The sequence below is a fragment of the Mesoplodon bidens genome (genome assembly GCF_964165515.1).
Source record: "Mesoplodon bidens genome assembly, chromosome: 1".
Taxonomy (NCBI): Eukaryota; Metazoa; Chordata; class Mammalia; order Artiodactyla; family Ziphiidae; genus Mesoplodon; species Mesoplodon bidens.
This window is the reverse complement of record NC_138176.1, coordinates 182,222,294-182,247,610: the sequence shown is the minus strand read 5'-3', so window position 1 is coordinate 182,247,610 and position 25,317 is coordinate 182,222,294. Positions and strand designations below refer to the sequence as shown.

Sequence of the window (25,317 nt, the reverse complement as noted above, 5' to 3'; positions counted from 1 at the left end):
ATGCTTTCTACTATGCTTCCTAAAGTCTGTCCTCAGGACCTGCGATTCCCTCAGAGATGTTGCCACCTCCTCTTCCAACAACTCTGCTTCTTTCTGATGTTCTGTTAAAATGATTGCTACAGTTGCACCAAATCCTGGGATAAGTTTGAAGCCACCAGATGAAAGAAGGTCAGAGAGGTCTAAGGGATTGCCAGAGGCATAGACAGTGCCCAAATTCATGGAATTTTAGGCTCACTGTTACTTTCTCATCAGAGATTTTTAAAAAATAAATTTATTGTTTAATTTATTGATTTTTGGCTGCATTAGGTCTTTGTTGTTGCACGTGGGCTTTCTCTAGTTGCGGTGAGCAGGGGCTACTCTTCGTTGTGGTGCACAGTCTTCTCATTGTGGTGGCTTCTCTTGCTGTGGAGCACAGGATCCAGGCGTGTGGGCTCAGTAGTTGTACCACGAGGGCTCAGTAGTTGTGGCTTGCGGGCTGTAGAGCGCAGGCTCAGTAGTTGTGGCACACGGGTTTAGTTGCTCTACAGCATGTGGGATCTTCCCGGACCAGGGCTCGAACCCGTGTCGCCTGCATTGGTAGGCAGATTCTTAATCAATGTGCCACTGGGGAAGCCCTCCCATCAGAGATTTGCTCTGTGCTCTTTCCTTCCCTCCACTAGGAATGTTAGTAAGAGAGGGTTAATGAAGGAAGCTAGTCCCTACTCTTTTTTTTTTTTTTTTTTTTTTTGCTGTACGCGGGCCTCTCACTGCTGTGGCCTCTCCCGTTGCGGAGCACAGGCTCCGGACACACAGGCTCCGCGGCCATGGCTCGCGGGCCCAGCCGCTCCGCGGCATGTGGGATCTTCCGGGATAGGGGCACGAACCCGTGTCCCCTGCATCGGCAGGCGGACTCTCAACCACTGCGCCACCAGGGAAGCCCCCTACTCTTTTTTATGTAACCTATAAATAGATTTTAAAATAATATAATAACCATAATACACTGAATAATTTATAATATGCCAGATTTTTGCCTTAGAGATATATATCACTGTGAATCATAAAAACTGTGCCAATCATTACCATCACATTTTATAGATGAGAAAACTGAGGCTCAGGGAGATGAGTAATTTGTGATCCAGGCATTCAGTGACAAAGTCCAATTTGAACAGACTAAAAAAACTCCAGAACCAATTGTACATAGTATACTACTCTGTGGTCCCACATGGAGGAGTATCGACACTGACGGGAAACTATGACAATGTAGGAAGGGATGAAGCCACTGTGCCAGGTGTGTTAAGGAGGGATGTCTAGGGCCTGGCCATATTACAACATTAAAATTATGCTGCTTAAGTGCTTGCCTACTTGGTCTACAACTAGGGCCTGCACAAAAGCCCAGATTTAAAAAATAATCAGAAGTATCTTTATCAAGTATGTATGAATATGGTCACAGGAAAAGGTCATAACAGAGAGCTGAAACTGATAGATATCACATAGATGATTATATTTGAGATTTACTAAACTTGTATCAATATTAAGCTGCCATTGAAAAAAGATAGCAAGTCAAACAGATTGAGGCATATGTATAAAAAATGGATACCTGAAGGACTGAAGAAGAAGGTATGGTAAAATATGTAAGAAAAAAAAGACACTAATAATCCCCTTTCCCCAGAAAAACTAGGGTGTAAAGCAAAATCACCTGAATACAGCTTTTGAGCATTGATTTTTCACTGGTTTTCTATAGAGACTAATTCAATAGTTTTAAGAACATTTGAAAACCCTCTATATATACTACTAATTTTTAATAATCTACAATGCATAATGTTTATCATTACTATAAAAACATTATATTCACCATTCATATTTCTTTTTATTCATCTACTCTTATTGAATTAAATAATGTTACTACTAGGAAATCTTCCTGTGCTACTGAATACCTTAAAGTCATAATGTGGAGATTACATGCTGACCTTGAATGGATACATTTTAGAATTTTCCTTTCTACCACCACATGTGTGTCTGTTTAGGTGTTGTGCCTCGCAAATAACCACAAGCTTATTTGTCCTGTCCAGTGGAGGCGGAGGAGTGTCCCTGCTGGAGGCTGCTCTGTGTGAGAAGAGAAAACATTGATGCTTAAAGACCTCCAAAGGCATCCACTTAAGCCTCATACCAGGTTCAGGAGGGCTGGTTATATCAGCCTAGAGCTGGCACAGGAAAGACACGATTCAAGCAATCCTTGGCTTGGGGATTCTGGGAATATAAGTCCTACCTTGTGACTCTGTTATAGATTTGACCCATTCATCTCTTAGTAACAGCTCAGTTTATAATCTAAAGCATTGAGACACACCTCAGTTACACAAATGAGGCCTCATGAAAGTCAATTCTTGCCTCCTACTCTTCCAAAGTTAGTGGTTGGAACCCATATTGGCTTTCCCCCCTTAGTGAATGAATTGAGAGTGAGAAAAAAGGAGGAGGAAGAGAAAGGGAGAGAAAGAAGGAAGGAACGCAGGCAGTAAGGAGGGTAGGAAGAAAGGAAAGAGAACGTTGCTTGATTGATCTTGAAGAGATTGAACCTTCGGTACCAGGAAATTTGGAAGACATATTCTCTGGAGTACTTATTTTACTTCTGGCAGTAAATAAAGCCCTTAGGGAAGGTTATTAATTTATCTGGCTTATTTAATATATTCAAGTACCCTATTTCATACTCCAGTGGCCTGAAACAGTTAATTTACCCTTTGAATGGCATGAATGGTGAACATTTACACCAAGTCTTGGCACTTTACAATATTCGACAAACATCTGGTTTTTTTTTGCTTAGGTTTGTTTTATTTTTTATTAATATTTATGGAGAAGGAAAATAAAATAGTAATGCTCTGTTGAAGATACCAGGACAGTTGTTGGCTAGGGTGCCGTCTCAGAGTGAAAGATGCCTTCACCTAGGGCCCTGATCCTGGGGGAAGGAGACAATATCAGAAAGGAAAAGGGAAGGAGGGAGATGGAAAGGAGGGAGATGATGTCAAATCCCCTTGGCTTCGTGTGCTCTTGCCCTTTTTATCTGGGGTGCAGTAACCGTCTATCTCACAACCTTGAATTCTCTAAACCTCATGTCTGTCTTCTCATAGATGCTTTATGAGCTGTCATGTGGGTGATAGAATGGGATTCTGGAAATTACCAACTGATTTTTATTCCTCTGGATATTTTATATTTTATTGCCTGGCGCGCTAAAATAATGTGAATTGGTTTTGAAATGAAATGTCACTTGTCCAAAAAAAACCACATAATAATTTGTTTAACTTAAACAATGGGGAGGAAGGGGAAGACATCTGAACTGCATTTCTTATGTAAATGAATGTTTATTGGACTTTCGGATGCTATAGAAATACAACTTCTGTACTGAGGAGGCATGATTACACGTATTGATCATGCAAGAGGACTATAGATCAGTACGAAAACTGCTGTACCCTTTAGTTATTTTGGAGACAAACATATTAATCATGTAAGGTAAAATTGGATGCTGCTTTCTGTCTTTGAAAGCTGTGCGGATGCCTTTGTGTTCCAGGAAATGCTTGGTGCAGAACCATCAGATTCCACGTCTCCTCAAAGAAGAGGTGTGTTGAGGTAGAGATAGTGCTTGGCAAGCCCCAGGCAAAAAGCATTCTCCTTATTCTTATAGATCCAACAGAGTTGATGAATTAAATAAATAAATGAAAAATACAATGGATAGACGAGTAAATGGAGAAATAAAAGATATAAGTGACATCCTTAAAGTAGCTCTTGGTAAGCCCACACTCCCAGATATTCAACAAATTACTCATGGAAAAGAGAAGCTTGGAAATTGTCAAATGCCTGAGGTTAACCACAGTGAGTGTTGGCTCTGGTCCCTCCAGGACACCAGCAATTGGCTGAAATAAGGGGAGCTGGAATTCCAGAGCAGTCCGGGTCTGCCGTTCTCGCTCAGTGGGCTCGGGGAGGGAGTTTAGAGCCGGCTTGCTCCACGGCGGCCCGCAGGCCCCGCACCTCGGGCCCCTGCACGTGCTCCCTCTTCGCTCCCTCCCCACCTCCTCGACTCCCCAAGGGGAGGGAAATGAACCTTCAGGTGCGACCCAGCAGGGGGCGTGGGTGAGCTGACCCGAGGGCAGCCCGCCAGTGTCCCGTTGTGTGGGTGTGGGGTAACTTGGGTGGGAACGGCGTGGAGGCCACCACGACGAAGTCCTGCGCCTCGTCGATGGGGTGTGTGCAGAAAGAGCGCGGATAAATAGGAGGCTCCCTCTTCCCGGCGACACTCGCGTAGCCGGTCGGCCGCCCGCCCGGGGTGTTCGCCCGCCCGGTAGCCGGGTGCCAGCCTGGGGAGTAGTTTTGCTTCCTGCTAGCTCCGGGATTCGTTTCCAGTCACCCCGTCGGGCGCCCGTGGCCCGGGAAGGGGGCTCAGGAGGAGGCGGGAGACTCGTCTCGGGGCTGCTCGGCCCGGCAGCGGGGTTGATGGCCCGGGCTGCCCCGGGCAGCGGCGCCAGCTCCCTGCCACTGCTCCTGGCCCTCGCCCTGGGTAAGTGTCCGAAGTGGGCGCTGGAGACCCAGGAGGAAAGTCTAGGGTGGAGTCGCAGGGAGGGCGAGACTTCCGCGCTGGCATTTGGACCCGAGGGGGTCCCTGGGGTTGGCAGGGGCAGCTCGAAGAACTTGGACGACTGGGGTAGCACGAGGTTAAGGATCCGGCACTTGGGCACCTGGGGCTGCACCTGTTGCGGCGGCCCTGGGCGCAGGGGGCGGTCCGAGGGCGGAAGGGATCCCGTGGGCGGGTGCAGAGAGGAGGGCCGGGGCGCCGGTGCCCTTGGGCGTTGCAGAGCTGTGCCCGGGAGCGAGGAGGTGTGGCAGGTGGAGGATTTTGGGAAATCCACCAAAGCGGGAGCCTGGGAGACTAGACCGAAAAGACATCCCCTGGGAAGAAGAGGAAAGGGAACTCCTTGGCTTGAGATGCAGGCCGCCGGGAGTGCGGAGCAGGGTGGAGAGCAGTTTGCCTGGGCACCCTGGGCGCGTGCTAGAGAGAGGAAGGGGACGACCCCGGAGAGACGAGAGCTGAGGAAGGCCCGAAAATGAACGATTCCACCCCTTTCTTCCCAGCGAAGTTGGGAGGTGCAGGAGGAGGGAGAAAAGATTCAACTTTTGAGACCTGGATCTCCTGTTCCTGATAGGGAAACAAAAGGAAAGGGAGATGCCATATTTTACTGAGGGCACTATTGATGAAACACATAGCTGCTTTACTTGGAGTATATTATTTCCTGTTTTAAGGAGAAGTTGCAGAGAGAAAACTTTTCTTCACTTCGATGGTGAAACTTGGGTGGTTAGGTTAAGGACTACTGGGTGTGGTCGGTCACCTGGTGTGAGGGGAGAGTGGCCAGTGGGAGAAGTGGTAGGGTGCCTGGCCCTCCCGGAGGCTCTCCTCACCTCCTTGGGAGTCAGTGCTGGCAGAGAGAGAGCTGGAACTTCGGATGCTGGGGCAAGTTTATACTGCTGGAAGCAGGGTTCCCCTCACCCTCTAGTATGGGAAGGTAGCAGGTAGATACTTAAGTGGGAAAATCCTACTACTGCAAGGCATCCCCTCTGCATCATGGTCATTTGTGCGGGGTGCAGGCAGAGGGAAGGGAAACTGGCAATATTTTGTAGTCCTAGCTGGGATGAAGGGTAGGGACATCTGGGCTTGGGGCATCAATGTGGGAGGAGGGGCATCTCCACAGCTGAAGTGTCTATGTGATGAGGACACTACCTTCCAGCCTGGAAAGGGCCAGGCTTTCTCTTATGGAGGAAAAGAGGTGAGATCTAAATGGAAACCTCCATTTGGCTGTGACCTTGGAATAAGAGAGGTGCCTTAGGGCTTCCCTGGTGGCGCAGTGGTTGAGAGTCTGCCTGCCGATGCAGGGGACACGGGTTCGTGCCCCGGTCCGGGAGGATCCCACATGCCGCGGAGCGGCTGGGCCCGTGAGCCATGGCCGCTGAGCCTGCGTGTCTGGAGCCTGTGCTCCGCAACGAGAGAGGCCACAACAGTGAGAGGCCCGCGTACCGCAATAAAGAAAAAATAAAAAATAAAAAGAGAGGTGCCTTAAAAGTGTCACGACCTTGGCCAGAAGTGGATCAGACTTAGATCTTGGTTAGAGAGAAAGGACTGATTTACAAACCCTGCAGAGGAAGAGGTCAGAAACAATTTAGTGATGGAGTGATGTGGAGCCTGATGAAGGGCAATGGTTTGAGAGTCAGGCCTAGAGACAGTACTATGCTTTTGCCAGCATCACTTGGATGAAGCTGGCATTCTCTTCCTCCATTTTATCTGGTCTGTCCTACTGTCAAAGTGTTTACTGAAAATCTGCTACAGTCAGCAAGATGCTAGAGTATATGGGAATGGGGGTGGGAGGAGGGCTCAGGAGAGTCCTAAGACATGATTCTCGCCCTAAAAAATGTTATGTTGAAGCTGGGAATGCAGGACTAACAGATATGAAACAATAGGAGAAAAAGTCATGAAACCGGTGAAAGGAGAGCTCAACAGGGAGGGATGGAGCAGTGGGGAGATTGCATGGAGGACCTGAGTGGATTTGAAATAGGATTTGAAATATCAGTAGTAGGGGAGAGAGGGGGATGAAAGGCGGTAAAAGCATTTAGTAAAGGGTTGGTGATGGGAATGAGATTAATTTTCTGGAGAGACAGGAAGTCAGCCTGCCAGAAAGTAGAACTGATGAGAGGCAGACAAATTATGAAGAGCCAAAAAAGCCAGATTAAAATATTTTGATATAAATCAATAAACAGTTAATCACACACCATCATAGGCCTTGAATACAGAGTGATATAATACAAACAATGATTTAAGGAGATAAACCTGGCAGTGGGGTGCAGTGTGGGAGGAGGGGAGAGGGCCAGAGGACCTGATTGTCTCAGGTATAATCCAGGCACAAGCTAATACAGGACAAGATTAGGGTGATGGGCCAGCAGAAGTGTTATGGTAGAAATGACTATTGCAGGTTGATGGACATTCTTCCCTATTTACTATCACACGTTACTTTATTTTTTTCTCAAAACTTGTCAAAAGGAAGAAATGAAGAAACGAAACAGAATTCTAATCCAGTGCTGTTGTAACTCAGGGTAACCTAAGTGGGCAACTGCCTCGTTGACTGTTCGGTTTAGGGAATTCAATTCAGTCTCTAGACCCCCTAAGAGGCTCGACTCCTTGCAAAATCCCAAAGGATGTAATTTGTTGACATCAGTGTTTCCATTAATTGGTCCTATTTAACTTTTAAGTCTTATTCCTAATTTAAGTCACATGTTATCTTATTTACTTCTTGAAAAGAATGTGAGCAATGGCTGTGTGATGTTCTAGATGCGCACGTGCGTGCGTGTGTATGTATGTCACAATGAAAGTGTCTTGAGAGCGGGTACTGAGCAGATGTGAGACCTGGTTCCAGCTTCTGCCATTCCGTGACTTGAGATGTCTGTAAGTTACAATTTTCTGAGCATTGTTTTTCTCATTTATAAAATAAACGAGTTGCTTTAGATGAGACTAAGGTGCTTACCAACTTGACATTCTGCTCATTTTTTTTTTTTTTTTTTTGCGGTACGCGGGCCTCTCACTGTTGTGGCCTCTCCCGTTGCGGAGCACAGGCTCCGGACGGGCAGGCTCAGCGGCCATGGCTCACGGGCCCAGCCGCTCCACGGCTTGTGGGATCCTCCCGGACCAGGGCACGAACCTGTGTGCCCTGCATCGGCAGGCGGACTCTCAACCACTGCGCCACCAGGGAAGCCCTCTGCTGATTTTTAATGAACATTTCTACTGGGAATTTAAGAGAAAATTTTTTTACAATAATATTTAACTTCCATTTACTTGTAATGGGTCTTTGTTTCCTGTAAACTTTACCTTAACAAAGAGAACCATGGATGCTTGCTTCTTTGATAAATATGGTAAAGGGGCAATAACTTTGTTTAAAGTTTTTTTTTTAATCTTGAAGAAATTGGACTCCCTATTTATTCTGTTTTTAAATTTCTCCCTCTCATCCAATTGCTATAACAAACTAAAGCTAAAATCACAACTAGTGAAAAAGGGAAAAAAAGTTTCTTTTTAAAAAAAATGAGTGAGTTTTAAGGTCAAAAATATGTTCCCCTCCTTATTAAAATCTAAACCATTAATATATGTAAGTTGGTTCTTTAAGTTCTTCTTGAATGTATTCATGATGTTTCAAGTTGTAAAGCAAGTAGGCAGCAGCAGGTAAAATTCTCATTGTACAAAGGAAGTAGCTGAAGCCCCACACAGTGAAGATTTTAGAATGTGCCTTTTCAGATATGCTTTTGGGCTTAGAAGAGCATTGGGAGATTTTTTCCTCTTCAAAAATCCCAGGTTTCGCAGGCCACACTTGCATATTAACAAGTGTTACAAATCAAATTTTGCTATTGCTCCATTCTCAGTTGTGTGGAAATTCCCAAACAATTCTGGAAGAAAGATCCCAATAGTGCAGACAAGCTTTGTAGTGGCCACTGAAGGTGGCCCTGCTGATGCTTGGCCTGCAAATATCTGTGCTGAGGTCAAAAGTGCCCAGGACAGAGAGTCCATGTGTCTGTCTACACTCCTGGCACTGCCCCATCTCTGTTGAGACTGCTTACCCCAGTACCCTCTGCTCCTGAAATCCGTGGAGAGCCCAGTGGGAAAGCCTCATCTTGTTTTTTTCTCACCCTCTAATAGTAATCAACTCATGAATGTCACTAGGAGGCATGAATGTCACTAGGAGGCTGAGGGGACAGTCAGAGAAACAGCACCAAGCTGTTGCGTGAGTCACTCTTCTAATCCATGAACCATGCTTGTCAACTTCTCCACTAGAATTAGTGTCTTCCCAGGAGGGTCCAAATAAGCCAGAATCTGGGCCGCATGCAGTTTAGGCTTAAGTCACGATCCCTATACACTTCTAAAACTGCAGACAAACCCCTGGATTCACAAAGAATCCATATTCCAGTTGGTCAAGAGTCCTCCAAAGTAAAATTTAAGAGGAAAATCATCTGATTAAAATGGCTATGCTTTGTACTGCTAATGACTGCAGTTTGCCCAGCCATATCTGTGTCTTAAAAGAGGAATCTTGGTAGCCCAAATGAATCTATAATTGCTAGATTTTAAAGAAATGAGGAGATTTTTTAGATGGTTGGAGAGAGATTGGGTATTTAATCTTAATTTACATCAGTAAGGTAGTAACATACTTTGATTATCAGCAAGATCAAGTCAAATAGCGAAGAAGTACTTTTATTCATTCTTTACATTTTTTGAGGCTATGTAGTATATTATTTACCTGACCTGTAGATCAGAAGCACTGATTCTGAAACAGTGACAAAATGTATAACAATGTTTGTGTTCAGCCTTCTTATTTCAAAGTGTCTCAGTTGGTTGTATAACAGGATGAGTTACTAATATAGCATTTATCTCTTTGCAACACCATGGATTTACTCATTCCATTAGCCTTATGTTTGAGATGTTGAGATGTATAAAGAGTTCCTGGCACATAGTGGGAGCTGAAAACATATTAGTTAATTGAATGAGTGAATACAAGTGGCTGTTTGTGACAATGCCCAGGCATTAAAGGAACAGCAGGTTCAGTAAAGAAAACAGTTCTATTTCTTGTTGGCAAAACATGACCACTACTCAGAGATGATGTAGAAGGACGTGTTTCTTCATCTCTTCTTACTTGGGACTTGCTTCCTGTCTTGATAGAGATCCTTTCACAGATGGACTTTTGTTTGGCAAGTAGTAAGTCTACTTCTGTTTCTCATGTTTGGTAATGCTACCTATCTCTCATATATTTGGTTCAAGGGCAGATCTCATCAGTCAAAATATAGGTTTTTCAAATAGGTGTTTCAAGTGGGGAGGGAAAAGCATTGGACTCAGGCCATTCTCCAATGGTTCCTTAAAAAATGCCCTTTGAATTCTGTGAGGTGTGAGGTGATTTGCACTCTTATTTGATTAGAATTTCTTGTAATGCACATGTGTTTCATTAGCTGGGAGTAACCAAGTTGTTATGTTCACGGGTTTCTGCTTAGTATTAAATATATAAAAAACCTTTGGTGGCGCCTGTAGAAGTTGAGATAGGTTTGCTGTGGAGGCTGGATGCGGTCTGACTTAGTGTTGAGGACTTCTCTGACTAAGGTTATGTCTAAATATTTCATAGCTATCAATTGTCTGGATTCCTTGATGGTTAGATCTAAGTACTGTAAGCCACACAGTCCAGGCCTGTCCAGAGCAGGAGAGGAAGGCTTACCTCTGCCCCTAGTGCAGAAAGCCCACTAATAAGGACAGGAAATTGTCATCAGAGCTGAATGAGGCCATTTTAGGAGACCCAGACTCGATTTGTTCACCACCACCTTCCTGCTGAGTTTCTGACACTTGACTGGTCCAGTCTCATAGGGTGACACAAGGTTACTATGTATTCAGATATCTGTTTAACCTTGGGTATGGAATCTCACCATAATAACTCTTTACATTCTGGGAACCTTCACAATTGAAAGAGTATTTTGATCTTTACACCAAAAATAATAGCAGAGCAGTTATGTAGTATGCATGCTGGGCATTATTCTAGGAGTGTAATAACTTGTTTCCCCCATATAACTATCCACTGAACACACAAGCTAGACATAATGGATTATTCCCATTTGTAGACAAGGATATGAGGCAAAGAGGCACTAAGTAACTTGTTTAAGGTTCTGGCTTTATGAGCCTGAACAACGAGGATGAAGTGACAGTGCCTGGATCATAGTAGATAAATATTTGTTGCTGAATGGGGGAGACAGTGGGCGATAGGACACTAAGGTATAGTACAATGACATATCACTGTATTTAAGAGGAGCCCAGTTCTCCTGACTTATTTTAAAAGCATTTAAGTTCATTCTAGCAGTCTCCTACCATCTTTGCTTTCTCTGCTGCCTACCCATACATCTGTGGCACCCCAGGCTCTGGCTATACCTCATGTTCTTGGACTCTTGGCTCTTCATCCCAGCCAGGAAACCTGCCTACACATATCCCAGGCCCAGGCCATCCCAGCTGGTAGTGAACACTTGGAATTGGTCAGACCGGGTGTTTTCCTTTGGTCTGTGCCTAGAATCACTTTGGCCATCCTACTCTGACCCTATCCTTAAATGAGCCTGAACCTGTGGGTGCCTCCTGCACTTTCCTGGACTGCTTGCAACACTATGACACTTAGGGCACGCTCCTTAGGGCAAATGGAGAGAGGTGACCTTGCTTTACATTCCCCCTGATTGGACCTATAGGCCTATTCCTGAGGAGTAAAAAGAGCATATCCTGCATCAACGTGATGTTGTAGTCAAGAGTGTAGACTCTGAGTCAGACCATCTAGGCATGACTCCCCTGTTGCTGCGATTTACCAACTCCTTAATCTTGGACAAATCTCTTAAACCCTGTTGGCCTCAGTTTCTTCATCTGTAAAAGCTGACAGCAATAGAACCAAGACTATTATGTGGACTAAGTGAGTTACTACATAAAGCACTTACACTGTTCCTGGAACATAGTTAAGTTCTGGATTAACATGAGCTGTTATAATGGATAATTGGAAAGTACAGAAGAAATCATTAATTTAAAAAAATTTGGATTTTTAAATTCTGGGTACTTCTGAAATGTAATCAGGGTCTACCAACTGGTGGAAAAACTTTCCCTTGCCTTTATTTCTCAAATTCCAGCTCCCACTAGTTATGAAATAGGCAATAGATAAAAATTCTCAAGAGTTCTTTTTTGGCTGGCTTTGATAGGAAGGAACAAATGTAAGAAATGACACTGCAAAAGCAAAGTGCTTATCTGTTTCTAAAAAAAAAGTCTATAGATTCTTCTTCAACTGCCAATTTTGATCCTAGTTTTATGCAGTGAAAAGCTTTCCAGCGCTTTCCTGGCATTGATACCAAAACCCAACATCTTAAGGTGAATCAGATAAAAAACGAGCCTTCACTAGCAGAGAAAAATGAAATATTTACAAGATAATTTTAATACTTTTAATCTCATCAAAATGAGGCTGTCTCATTTATTGGGGTTATACAAATAATTGCCTTAACTAAAAAGAAATAAACTGTCATTTTGGAAGAATGAATGATGATGCAATGTCAAAATTCATTTCTAAATGTCAGACAAATGGAAAATAAACAAGTTGTTTTAGAAAAGTTGTCTAATGACAAAATAGTTTTTTTTACATTTTAAGGAGCAGACAGCCATGCATAAATATTCAGTTTTTCCATAATAATTGTCTTGTAACATTGAGAAAGTTACTTAATCTCCCTGTGCTGTATTTTCTTATGTATAGAATGATAATAATCATAATAGTACCTAACATCTAGGGACACAGGAGTGTTTTGAGGATAAAATGGGATAATGCAGGAAAAGATTTTAGTAGAATAGTTGGCTAGAAAATGCTCAATATTTATCAATATTCTTAACTTTGTGAATATGTAGATAACTTTTAAAGTATTTCATAGGTATGTCTAAAAAGGAGAAATAGAATCATTGTGTTCATTTAAACCTGCCGGAGTGTTTGTACTTTGATCAAAGGAAATTGCCGTAATATTCACCACTGGAAGCAAGCAAAGGAAAAAAAAAAAAAAAAGAAATCTGCCCCCATCATAACCATGCTTTCAACAGTTCTTTATAAGTTCCATTAGAATGTAAGTACCACGATGGCAGAGATTTTTGTCTGATTTGTTCACAGCTATATTCCCAGTGCCTAGAGGATTATTGTGCATAGTAGGTGCTCAATGTATATTTGTTCAAAGAATAATTCTGAATGCACACAGCCCAGGAAGTTCTCCTAGACCCGTAGCTTCTCATAGCGCGTCGCAAAGATCTTGACGTAAACCTTGTAATTTCAGCATGTGTGCGTGCACATGCTTTCCTAGCTGCCACAATCAGAAACTAGAACTGTTTTCCAGCATCTGTTTATATTCCATCTTTAATGTCTTCGAATTTGCTAATAATGACTTATTTTAGACAGTTCCTCACTGAGATGGCGGCTATACCTCCTATTCCGGAGTAGGCTGACCTGATAGAATGAGATTTGCTCATGACATTGAGGAACCATTGACTACCACCGTCAGCAAAACAGCAACTTATCCAGAAGCAAGAATTTATCCCGAACCACTGTTGCATAGTGTTGGGTCAGCTGTTGGGAAGTACAGTCTTTATATCTAAAACATGTAATAATGAGGAAGACATAGCTAAGTATTTGTACTATTTTAAAGTGTGTCTAATACTGTGTTTAGCATTAAGGAGAGCTGTCCAAGTTGCTGTCTTTCCAAAAAGAGTTTGTATTATACTGGGTATAAATGTTCATCAGAAATGAAACATCGTATAGTAAGTAGTTCAATACTTAACAGAGTTTAAATTACCTAGTACAGACTAAACATCTCAAAGAAGGAGAATTTATTATGGGCTGAAGTGATTGTGAAAAAAATATCACCAAGGAAACAGGGAATTGAGTTAGTTTTTCCACGATGGTGGTAGAGGGAAAAAATGGGAGAAAAATTAGAAGGTGGATAAATTAATTACTTTTTTTTGGTGAAGCAGAGAGTGGGCAGACTCAAAGCATAGAACAAAGAGTTGATTTTGTGTGGTATTGAGGGAAATATTGACTGGATAAGGACTTGTTTTTCAGAATGAGGACATTAGGCAGTATTCTGAATTTTTAAATTTTTTTTTTTTTTGCTGATGAGTGTCCTGGTTGTCATGCCTTCGGCTCTTTGGTCCTGAAGGTTTTGCTGGAGAAAGCAACTCATCCCTGGCCACCAACACCCCTACCCAACAGGCAGCATAACCTACACCCTCCCCCAGGATCCTGAATTCTTAATGCAGTGACATCTTTGCAGGATTTCCTAGGAATTGGAGCTAGGAGGTTTTGTAATTTACATAAATTTATGCTTTTAATTATATGTCAAGACCTTATTTTAAAATATTATATGGTCTTCTACCTGAAGAGCCTTTTTTAATTCTGTGGAAACGTCTAGACTCCATTTTTACTGGAGGCCCTATAGCTTGGTGAAGAGCTAAGTACAGATCAGAGGCCGACTTGAGTGGTTTGCTTCAAAGTTCCTAACCATGTACTGCTAGGTTTTCTAAGGCTGGAGGTGGCTCATAACCAGGGGGTAGCCCCACACCCATATTAGAGCAGCAGTGTCACCTGGAGAAAGAGACTTATCCAAGAGGACAGATTCAGGGAACTGGCTCATGACCACATAACACTTAGAGAGAGAGGAAACTAAATGGGAATGAACTTTATTCTTCTCACAGAAGACCTCACTTTATTCTATGACAGCTCCATTCTCTACCATTAAGGGCATCATTTTGTCCCTAACTCATGTTAGAAGGACTCCTTCTTGGGAGTGCAATAATAATGGATAATGGGCAGCTACTGTGATATTTTCAATAGGGGAATTATACAGGGAGTGCAGTGGTGTTAAGATTGGTTTTACCTAGCCCAGAAAGCCTGGACCAGGCAATGGAGAGAAAGGAGTAAATTCAATAAATATTTCTAAGCAACAATTTATATGACATAATGACTTGTCTAAGTAACAAAAAAAGTATTAAAGCTGTTTCCAACACTGTTAACCTGGGAGAGAACAAGAATTTATGGTGCCATATGTGAAAGAGAACTTCCTTTTTCTGGTAGGGATGTGAACTGCTTTTGAGACATTCAAAAGTCTTATGAGCATTTGGAAATATGGGTGTTGACTTCAAATTAGAGTAGTGGACCCCAGGTCTGATTCTTCTTCCAAGAAAAGCAAAAAGTACAGATTATTAGGCCTCTCCCCAGACCTACTAAAGTCTGGTTGACATGTCCCTATGAATCTAAATTTTTAAAGACTTTTCAGGAGAAGAAACACATTTTCCTTATGGAATAACTGCAAATAATAGAGGTGGATACTCCCCCCTCTAAGAGGTGGAGCTTAATTCCTTGACCTTGTTGAGTGTAGGCTGGATTTGGTGACTTGCTTCCAGAGAATAGAGTATGAAAAGGAAAAAAAAATAATAACCTTACAGTGCAAAAATCTGGTGAACACTACCTTAACCAAGTGGTCAGGGTAAATGTCATCAAAGATGCCAAATTCCTAAGAGTTTTGACACATAAAAAGGACATTAATAAAAAATCGATGAAGTCAGAATGTAGTCTTGAGTTTAATCAATAGTAATCTACCAATGCTGGTTCTTAATTTTGATAAATGTACCACAGTAGTGAAAGATGATAATATTAGAGGAAATGAAAGTGGGTGAGGGGTGTATAGGAATGCTGTGTACTTTGCAACTTTTCTGTAAATCTAAAATTATTACAAAATAAAAAAAAATTATTACACAAAAGACTCTACAGGAAATTTTAATGGCCAGCCAGTTTGGACAATCATCTGGTTAGAAAATAGGGTTGAAAATATAAATGAATCATTTAGCTGATTATAATTTCAGGCTCTAGCACAGTGCCTAGCACACAGTAAACCCTCAGTACATATTTGTTCCAACACTAAGTCTATGGGTATTTTGTGAGATCAAATGGCATTATAAAAAAGAAGACCAAGGCAACATCATAGATAGAAAGTAGAGGGGGGCTTCCCTGGTGGCGCAGTGGTTCAGAGTCCACCTGCTGATGCAGGGGACACGGGTTCGTGCCCCGGTCCGGGAGGATCCCACATGCCGCGGAGCGGCTGGGCCCGTGAGCCATGGCTGCTGGGCCTGCGCGTCCGGAGCCTGTGCTCCGCAACGGGAGAGGCCACAACAGTGAGAGGCCCACGTACCACACACAAAAAAAAAAAAAAAAAAAAAAGAAAGTAGAATGGTGGTTGCCAGGGATTGGGGGAGCAGGAAATGGGGAGTTAGTGGGTATAGAGTTTCAGTTTTGTGAGATAAAAAGAATTCTGGAGATCAGGTGGTTATGGTTGTACAACAATATAAATGTACTTAATATCATTGAATGGTATATTTAAAAATGATTAAGATAGTAAGTTTTATGTTGTATATATTTTACCACAATAAAAATGATCAGAAGAAAAAGAGGACTGAAAGTAGAGTGTTGATGGCACCCATATATGGTGTAGGAGTCAGAAAAGTAACTGGCAGAGTTAAGTGAAAAGGGAAGGATAAGTCAAGAAGCCAAGAGGAGGGTGAGTTTTAGATGGAAGATTTCGGAAGATATCAAACCATATCAAATACTGCAGAGATGGACGAGGCTGAGGCTCAGGAGGAGGTCACTGGTGAGTGAGCTCTGCGGAAATCATTGATGCTCTGGAAAGACAGGAGATTGATGGGGAAGCCAAAGACACACACACACGCATACACACACACACACAACTGAAAGGATAGAAGGATAGAGGTCAGGGTGGTGGGTAGAAAGAGAAAGTTTTGGTTATGAGAGTTAATTTCAAATAGTTGAAAAGTTGACCCAACAAAGGTTTCCTCTGTGTAGTTCAGAGTATACAACTTGGATTAATGAACTAACATTCCTGGAAGACAGCTCTCACATTAATTTAGGAAATTTTCTCCCAAGTAGAGCTCTGAAAAAATGGAATTAGCTGCCTTGGGATGTGGTAATCTTCCCATGCCTGGCATGTCTGTGGTCTGGATTGCATTCATGGGAAGCTGTGTAGAGGTGATTCCTAGGTGAGGTAGGAGTTGGACCAAATGACCACCAAAGGTTCTTATGACTCCATGAATTATAGATGCGACTATAATGTTACTTCACTTTGGGGGTACTTTGGAGGTTGGTACTGTCAGCTGACTTCTCTGGTACTGTCAGCAAGGAGAAGACGCAGGACAGATGGAGACCTGGGGAGCTAATGGTAAAGAATTTTGAAAAAGAAAATCACTTGAGTGACTTCACTCCCACCCGGCCCAAACTGCATTCCACCATGTCTTTTCCTGAATAGAAATATCAAGGTTAACATCACCAATAATGCCATGTAGATATCATGTACCCCTCATATGATGTGATGAGAGGACATCTTGGGACATAGTATCAATCCCTTGCCTCAGGCTCAGTTTTTGCCTTAAAGACGCTGCACTCTTTATATTTTACCATCTATTAAGATAATAATTATGACCTGGGATCCTGTTGTGATGGGGAAAAACCCTAGCATAACTATAATTGATAAGTTATATTGACAAAAGTTTCAAATGTTATTATTTCAGGAGACAAATTTCTAACATTGCAAATTTCTAACATCCTATGATAGGAAACTTCTGTGAGAAGATTCTCTACTTGTTTTTAGATAAACGATAATTATCCTGTCATAGAGGGTAAGAAGAACAAAATGTGATGTATATGCCAGGTGAAACGATACACTTTCCATTTGCCTTCGCAGAAGGGTAGCAAAAGAAATGCACCCCGTTCTTTCTTAACGATTTCTACCCAACAGCATTCACCACTATTAAATACTTCTTTATTTCTGGATTAGTCAGCTGCTTTATTCAGGATGTGGTGAACAGACATTGAAGTTTCAACTGGAAACATGGTGTGACTATTTCTTAATGAGTCATTTTCATAGGTCACACAAGAAAATCAATTGAATTATTTCACAGTCACACCACACACATCAAGAAGGTCCTTGTTTCTAGATACTTCTCTGTATAATTCTTCACTCCAGCTGGACATCTTTACTCATTGTCCCCCAAAACACACTCAGCTCATTTCTACGTCATTGCCTTCGGTCCAGTTTAGTTTCCAACTTCTTTTGTGAAAGTTTTCCCTATAATTTCTTCAGCTTAACATTGCCTCTTTTTGGAATTCTATTAGAATTTATTTTCTTTATACCTGGCAATTATACTGTCTGATATTGATTGATGGATTGATTGATGTTTCTGGTCTCTGCAAATGGTTTGATCAATAAAGATAATAATGGGTTAAAGTTAAGTTGGCTTGAGTTATCCTAATTCATTTTAAGGGCTTAAATTCTGGGGCTTTTTCAGGTTGGGAGAGCATCTACTCTGACACCCTATGCTCTTTTCTTTACCATTATTAAAGTTTGATGACTGTTTCCTCATGGGTCAGAGGCTGTGTTATCACTGGATCCAGAAGCCAACTCCACTATTCCTCCTCACTTTGCACTCAGATAATCCTCCTTGATAACAAATTGTTCTTTTTCCATGGTTCCTTTTGCCTCCTCTCTATGAACTATTATGGAAATTCAGTGATCCCAGAGCTTTTCATTTAAAGCGCTACAATGTCTGACTGTCTGGTCCGGCCTTATCATAAAGGGATAGAATTCAAAACGTCAAGTTTTGACAACCGATGATTTCTAAGAAACTAGCTCTAGGTTGCTATAGGGTTCCCATTCAATTTAGTCATTGTCACAGATTTAATAACGGTCATGGCAAAAATAAAATGGTTGATTTACTGGCAAAGGCATTATCGTGGTGTTGACAACTTTCAGATATATGAGTTAGTTTATGTATGACAGGTTGTTAAATTACTTCCCTCTCTGGGCTTTAAAAATATAAGAGTGTGAAGTTCTTTTATGAGTTAAAAAATGTTATCCATCATTCTAAGCCCTTCTTAAACACCAAGATATTGTTTCTACCATTTGGAATAGAATTTTTTTTTTTTTGGGAGGAGGAAGGAGGTCATATTCTATTCTCCTGATTTTGAATGCACATAAACTATTTGTGAAGACTCTCTTATTTTTTCTCTACCCTTGTCTTGGCCTCCCCTCCTGGCTCTGAAAATCTGGAAGCCTGTCTTTCAGTTTTATAGAATAGGCAGCCCTCCAGGTGGTGTGATTTGAGAGACCTTAGAAAAATCCCTCCTTGTCCTGGAACAAGACTCCCCCAAGGTGTCCTGATGCCCCAAATCCTCACTGTACTGGGACACAAAATCGTGCACTTCTTAAGGGCCTTTCAACTACCTCCCTTGTCCCTTGATCAGCTCTCCACTCATACCAGCTTGCCCATCTTTTGGGACTTCAAGGCCATGTCCCAGGGCATGTGTTCTGGCCTCTCACTCACCAAGGGACCAGAGATTGGGGGAGGCAGCACCCAGTGGGGAAAATTTTGTCCAAAAGAAAATGGGTGATGGAAGTGATTGGGGCAGAGAAGTTCCTCCTTCATTCTTTCTTCTGTGAGCTACTTCAAGACGCAGTTCCTTTCTGAACCTTTTACATGGCCCTTTGATGAGTGAATGTGTCACTCATTTCGGTGTCTTCGTGGCTCACTCTGGAGCTGCACCCAGCAGGATGGGTACATACATTGCATTGCTTTACCTCCTTCTCTGCTTGCTTCCCTTTTTCTCATTCTCATGGCCCAGAGCTTGTACCTCCCCAATAAAGTGATAACCCCTTAATCTGTGTCTCAGGCTCTGCTTTCCAGAAGACCCAGGTTGAGGCACTTGATTCTAGAGTATTTCTGTTGAGTTAAACAATTTCTCTCCTTGCAAGTCTGCTTTGAAAGTAAATACATTTAGAAAGGGAAATCTATGAAGAAATTATGTTCTATTAGGGGAAATGTTAAAGCAGTAGGAGGATACTGGTTTATAGGAGGGGAAAAGACAACAACAAAAAAAGACAGAAAAGGAGTTAAAAAAAGATGAAGGAGAACATCAATGTCAAACTTAATCTATTTCATACTTCTTTACTCAGCCACCCATAAGCTCAATGTTAAACAGCATTTCCACCCCTTAATATATTTTTTTCAACTCCATTTTAGACATGTCCTCTTTTTGGACATAGAAAATACTTTTTGCGTATAGTATGCATACTCAAGATTCTGTTTTTCTTTATGACAATAAAGATACATTGGGAAATTCCCCAGATGCTTATAGTTTTTGCTCCTAACATTGATTTAAATTTTAAAATTTTGTTAACTTTATTTTTCAGAAATTAAAATTAGATTTCTAATCAAATATAATCCATGTGACTGTTAAATAGTATCATCTAAGATCTGACTTTATCTGTTATATTTGTATCACTGAATCACTTAACTAACCAACTGAATCAATAACTCCCATCTGACATAAACAGCATGCTGAGTACTGGCAGAACTGTGCTGAAAATACAAAGAACCATACATGCAGAAGATGACATATTAATCAGTTGAGGTGCAATAATGTCAAATATCTTTTTAAAAACACTGGAAAAAAGCAGCATGTGGAAAGACAGATTTTCCTCATTGAACACATATGTATAAGTGCACTATAGAAGTATAATATGTATGTGTATTTATCTTTTGTAGTTTGTTTCATAAGCATATTTTATACACAAGTCAAATCATATCATAAATGTAGAAATTTGTCAATATTCATTAATGAGAGTTGAGAATCTATATTTTACTGAGTAATGAGAATTCTTTTATACTTCTGTTCTCTTAGAGCTGCTATTTTATTGAGTGCCTATCTTGTGCCAGGCATTACTGGGGTTAATAATTCATAATTTACTTTTTGCACTTTCTTTAAACAGATAGTTAAATCGTTACCATGTAAGTTATATATTATGGGCCTCAGTTTACAGATGGGGACCCTGAAGTTCAATGCTGAGTAACTTAATCTTATCACAAAGCTGGTGATTAAAAGGTACATTCAGGATTCAAGTACAGCTCCATTTGACTTCAAATATCTTTTTCCTATTAATCTATACTGCTCCCCTCTAATATAAATGAAATATCAGAGATCTGACTGTGAAATAGTCTTCTAATTTCTGCTTATATTCATAAATTGACACATTCTCTGTTGATTTACAGTTGAATTGTCTAATGGAACATGGAGTGTGGTTTGATTCCTAAAATAAGATTGATGTGATGTCATAGGAAATCACTGGATTTAGTAAACACAAGTAGAAGTTAGGGTATCTAAGAAGATATCCTAAGTTATCAGAATATAATGTATGGACATTTTGTGATAATGTTATGTTTATTTAAAAATATGAAATGTACTTGGCTCTAAAAATGGAAAGTGCAGCTCAGAGATGAGACAAATACAATGTATATGACTGTTTAGGTTGGTCACATTTGATCTTTTTAAGTAGTTGACCCAGCTGGTGTATGACTTACCTCAGCGTTAGCAGTAACTTTGAGAGAGTGGGTCATGCTCCTTGTCAAGCTGTGTCTCTTTGAATGCTTGTATTGTTCCCAATGACTTCATTCTCCATGGTGGCTGATGGGGATAATACTTTCAATACATTCTGTAATTTTTAATTTGAGAATCTCAAAGTGCATAAAAGTAAATGGAGCTTTGACTCACTAAAGTAGAATTGGGTTTCTTTTCCTTTTTGTCTTTAATTTTATGAGTGGAGTTGGTATTTAAAAACCAACCCCAGAGAATATGGGGACATGTGTATGCATATGGCTGATTCGCTTTGTGGTGCAACAGAAACTAACACAGTATTGTGAAGCAATTTTACTCCAATACAGGTCTATTAAAAAATAGTAATATATAAAAAAATAAAATAAAATAAAATGTTCCACTAAAAAATAAAATAAAAACCAACCCCAGAAATAGGAACTCAATATCCAGTCACTTAGCAAATGCAGCTAATCTAACATTATTTTGTTTTTATTGCTTGAATGCATCTGAGAATTCTGTAGGTCATGTGCAGCAGGGAGGCATGGATAATAGGTGGAATGAAAGAATAAGAAAACAAAGAGATTGTGAAATATTTGGATGACAGGTAAAATTTAACACAATAACATTTAAAATGGACAAGTACAAAATCATTTCTCAGGTTAAAATTAAAATGAAACAAAACAGAGCAAAAACAAAAAGAACAAAAAAGCCATCAATACACTGCTTTCTGACAGTATAAGTGCTTTAAGAGCTTCTTTTTATTCTAAGCAGAATAAAACCCCTGTATTTAATGGAATAGTTAAAAAGGGTTGATATGTTATGGAGCTGCATTATCAGGAATATGGTGCCCACAATGTGAGAGCTGAGAGCCCCACTCTATTCCGTCTTTGCCAAACCATGTAAAATGGCACTGTATTTAAACCTTGTTTTTAAGGAGGATGTCAAGGCTTATGAGAGATCTTGATGATGTCAGGTAAAATATGGTTGGAGGAACCAGCATGTTTAGCCTGAGGAAGAGAAATCCTTTCAGGAAGACTTGATCTCTGACTTCAAATATTCGAGGATCAGTCACAAGAAAGAGAGATTAGGTTTATTCTAGGTGATTCCAATGAGCAGAGTAAAATTATGGGAAGGCAAAAACTAGTTCAACATAAAGAAGCATTTATAGAGCTTTAGAAATAGGTGCTTAATTTTTTTTGAATGAATGATTGTGAGTGAAAGAATGGATGAATGGTCTCATTGAAATGTGATGCCTTAGAAGGGAGTGAAGTCTCTGTGCTGAAATTTTAAAGGTGAACTCTCCCAGGGGATGTTTTTAGGGAAGCTGAGGGTTGGTAGGAGATTTGAATACCTCTAAGGTTCTTAGTAATTCTGAAATTTAATATAATTTGTGACTCTTTTGAATGAAGATCTTATGTTTTCCATATCTAAGTTTGGAGAGAATTGCAATGGTTCTCAACCAATGTAATTTCTCCCCCAAGGAAGCATTTGACAACGTCTAGGGACAGTTTTGATTGTGACATCTCAGTGGTAGGTGGAGGAAGGGAGGGGGATGCTACTGGCATTTTGTGGGTAAAAGCCAGGGATGCTGCTAGTCATAGTACAATGCACAGCATCCCACAGCAAAGAATTATCCAGTCCAAATGCCAGTAATGTGGAAGTTGAGAAACACATTAGATGTTTCTCACTCATTTTAACCAGAACTTGGATTTCCTTGAGCAATGAGGTCAGATGTATTGAATATAAACTACATTTAAGCTCTTATTTTCCAAAGACTTTCCATTCACTCAAAATAGAGTTATACTTGCCAGAATTACTAACTTTGACTGCAAAGAACTTCATCGCAATTGCAGAAGTGGCCCTGCCTTTTGGGCTAAATTTTCCAACGTCTCTGCTCTGTCGTTAATTCATCCTTTGCCTCTCTCCTGTACCTTTGACATCTTCCTGTCAATGATCTTTCATAATAAAACAAAAGCAAAATAACTCTCTTTTTTTCTGTACATATTGACTAATCTTAACCCCCCTCCCTTTCTCAGTTCAACATCTGTGAAGAGTAATCTCCAATTATTTGCACAGCTTTCATGCCATTACTATTTCTTTAGCAAGATATTTCTAGTGATTTTTGGTTGTCAAATCTACTGCATATATTTCAGTTCTTATCTTTAATTCTCCATCAGTTTTTATACAGTTGACCAAATACTTCTAGAAAACCTCTCTTCTTAGTTGTGTGGCTCTTCTTGATCCCTTGAGGACTCTTCTCTTTCTGCTCCTCTATTATATTGATTTTTTCAGTATTCTATCCATAATCAGCTTTCTCTTTTCACATGGCTCTTTCTAACAGATCAATATGTGTGGCATTAAATACCAGTTTATTTCTCATAACTCCTAAATGTAGAACCCGTAGCTATGACTTCACTCCACAGCTCCAGATCTAATATCCATTTACTGTCTCTAAATGAGACACAGTCAGCTCAAATTCAGAGTGTCTAAAACTGAATTTTTTTCCATGCCTGTCTTAGTCAGTTTGGGCTGCTATAATAAAATAACATAGACTGGGTGGCTTGTAAACAACAAACATTTATTTTTCACAGTTCTGGAGGCTGATAAGTTCCAGATGAAGGCTCTAGTAGATTCAATGTCTGGTGAGAGCCTGCTTTCTGGTTCATAGACAGCCGTCTTTCTGCTGTGTCCTCACATGGCAGAAGGGGCAAGGGAGCTCTGTGAGGTGTCTTCCGGATGCGCAGGCCCAGCGGCCATGGCTCACGGGCCCAGCCGCTCCACGGCATGTGGGACCTTCTCGGACCGGGGCATGAACCCGTGTCCCGTGCATTGGCAGGCGGACTCTCAACCACTGTGCCATCAGGGAAGCCCAAGTGAGGTGTCTTTTACAAGGGTTCTGATCCCATACATGAGGTCTCCACCCTCACAACCTAATCACCTCCCAAAGGCCCGTCACATCCCATTAGGGATTAGGTTTCAACAAGAAATTCAGTCTACACTAATCCTCAACTTGTTTGTCTTCTTGTATACCTTATATTTGTGATTGGTACCACAACCCAGACATTCACTCTAGTTACAAACTCCGGAGTCATCCTAGACTCCCTTTTCCTTATCTCCCACTCTAGCCCATTCGTCACCAAGTCTTTTTTTGTGTGTGTGTTTCACTTTGTGAATATCTCTCACATTCATTTCTTCTTCTCCATACAGATTTGTGTGTCACCACCTCATTTAGGTATGTCTGAAATCACCTGTATTTGTATTAAAGCAAACTTTTCAAACTGAAAGAAAAGAAGATGATCATGTTGCTTCTCACTTAAAACTTTTCAATGACCCCATTTTAGCGACATAACAGAACTCAAAGTAACTAACATGGCTCTTAGGCCATTTGTGACCTACCAGCCCTCCAGTCTCCTCTTCCATCACAAGCCCCAATCACCCTCTAAGCAAACTAGACAAGTTATTCATGCCATGTCTTTTTATAAGTTGTCCCTTTTATTTAGAATGCCCTGGTTCATTACAATTTTATTTATCCTTTTCTTAAAAATTAATTCTGAACTGAGCTATTTGTAATGAGGTGGATAGACCTAGAGTCTGTCATACAGAGTGAAGTTAGTCAGAAAGAGAAAGACAAATACCGTATGCTAACACATATATACGGAATATAAAAAAAAAATGTCATGAAGAACCTAGGGGCAAAACGGGAATAAAGACACAGACCTACTTGAGAATGGACTTGAGGATATGGGGAGGGGGAAGGGTAAGCTGTGACAAAGTGAAAGAGAGGCATGGACATATATACAGTACCAAACGTAAGGTAGATAGCTAGTGGGAAGCAGCCGCAGAGCACAGGGAGATCAGCTCGGTGCTTTGTGACCGCCTGGAGGGGTGGGATGGGGAGGGTGGAAGGGAGGGAGATGCATGAGGGAAGGGATGTGGGAACAGATGTATATGTATGACTGATTCACTTTGTTATAAAGCAGAAACTAATAAAAAAAATTAATTCTGTTTTTAATAAAGTAATAAATATACATAAATTTTAAAAAATCAAATAGTACTAAAAAGTTTATAACGATGAATAGCAGATCTTTGTACCTGCCTTTCTACCTCTTCACCTCCCTAGAATCAACCACTTTTGACTCCTTCAGGTGTCTCTTCTGTGTTTATCTCTGTATTGCTAAACAGTATGCTTATAATGCTATTTCTTGACTTGTCAAGTTTAGACTTTTACCTATTGAGATTCTCTTCTAATTCTAGTATAGTTACTATAGGGGTGATACTCAAAACACTTAATAACTAGCACAGCACAGATTAT

The 25,317-nt window shown here is 41.0% G+C and overlaps 1 protein-coding gene across 1 annotated transcript in view; it reads left to right on the top strand.

The window, feature by feature from the left end:
- The first annotated feature begins 4,163 nt into the window (after nucleotides 1-4,163).
- The window catches only part of BTC (betacellulin), a 41,501-nt gene continuing 20,347 nt past the window's right edge, over nucleotides 4,164-25,317 (top strand). The window contains exon 1 of the mRNA XM_081239333.1: nucleotides 4,164-4,519. Coding sequence (XP_081095459.1) covers nucleotides 4,456-4,519 — 64 coding nt within the window. The 5' untranslated portion in view covers nucleotides 4,164-4,455. The remainder of the gene's footprint in view (nucleotides 4,520-25,317) is intronic.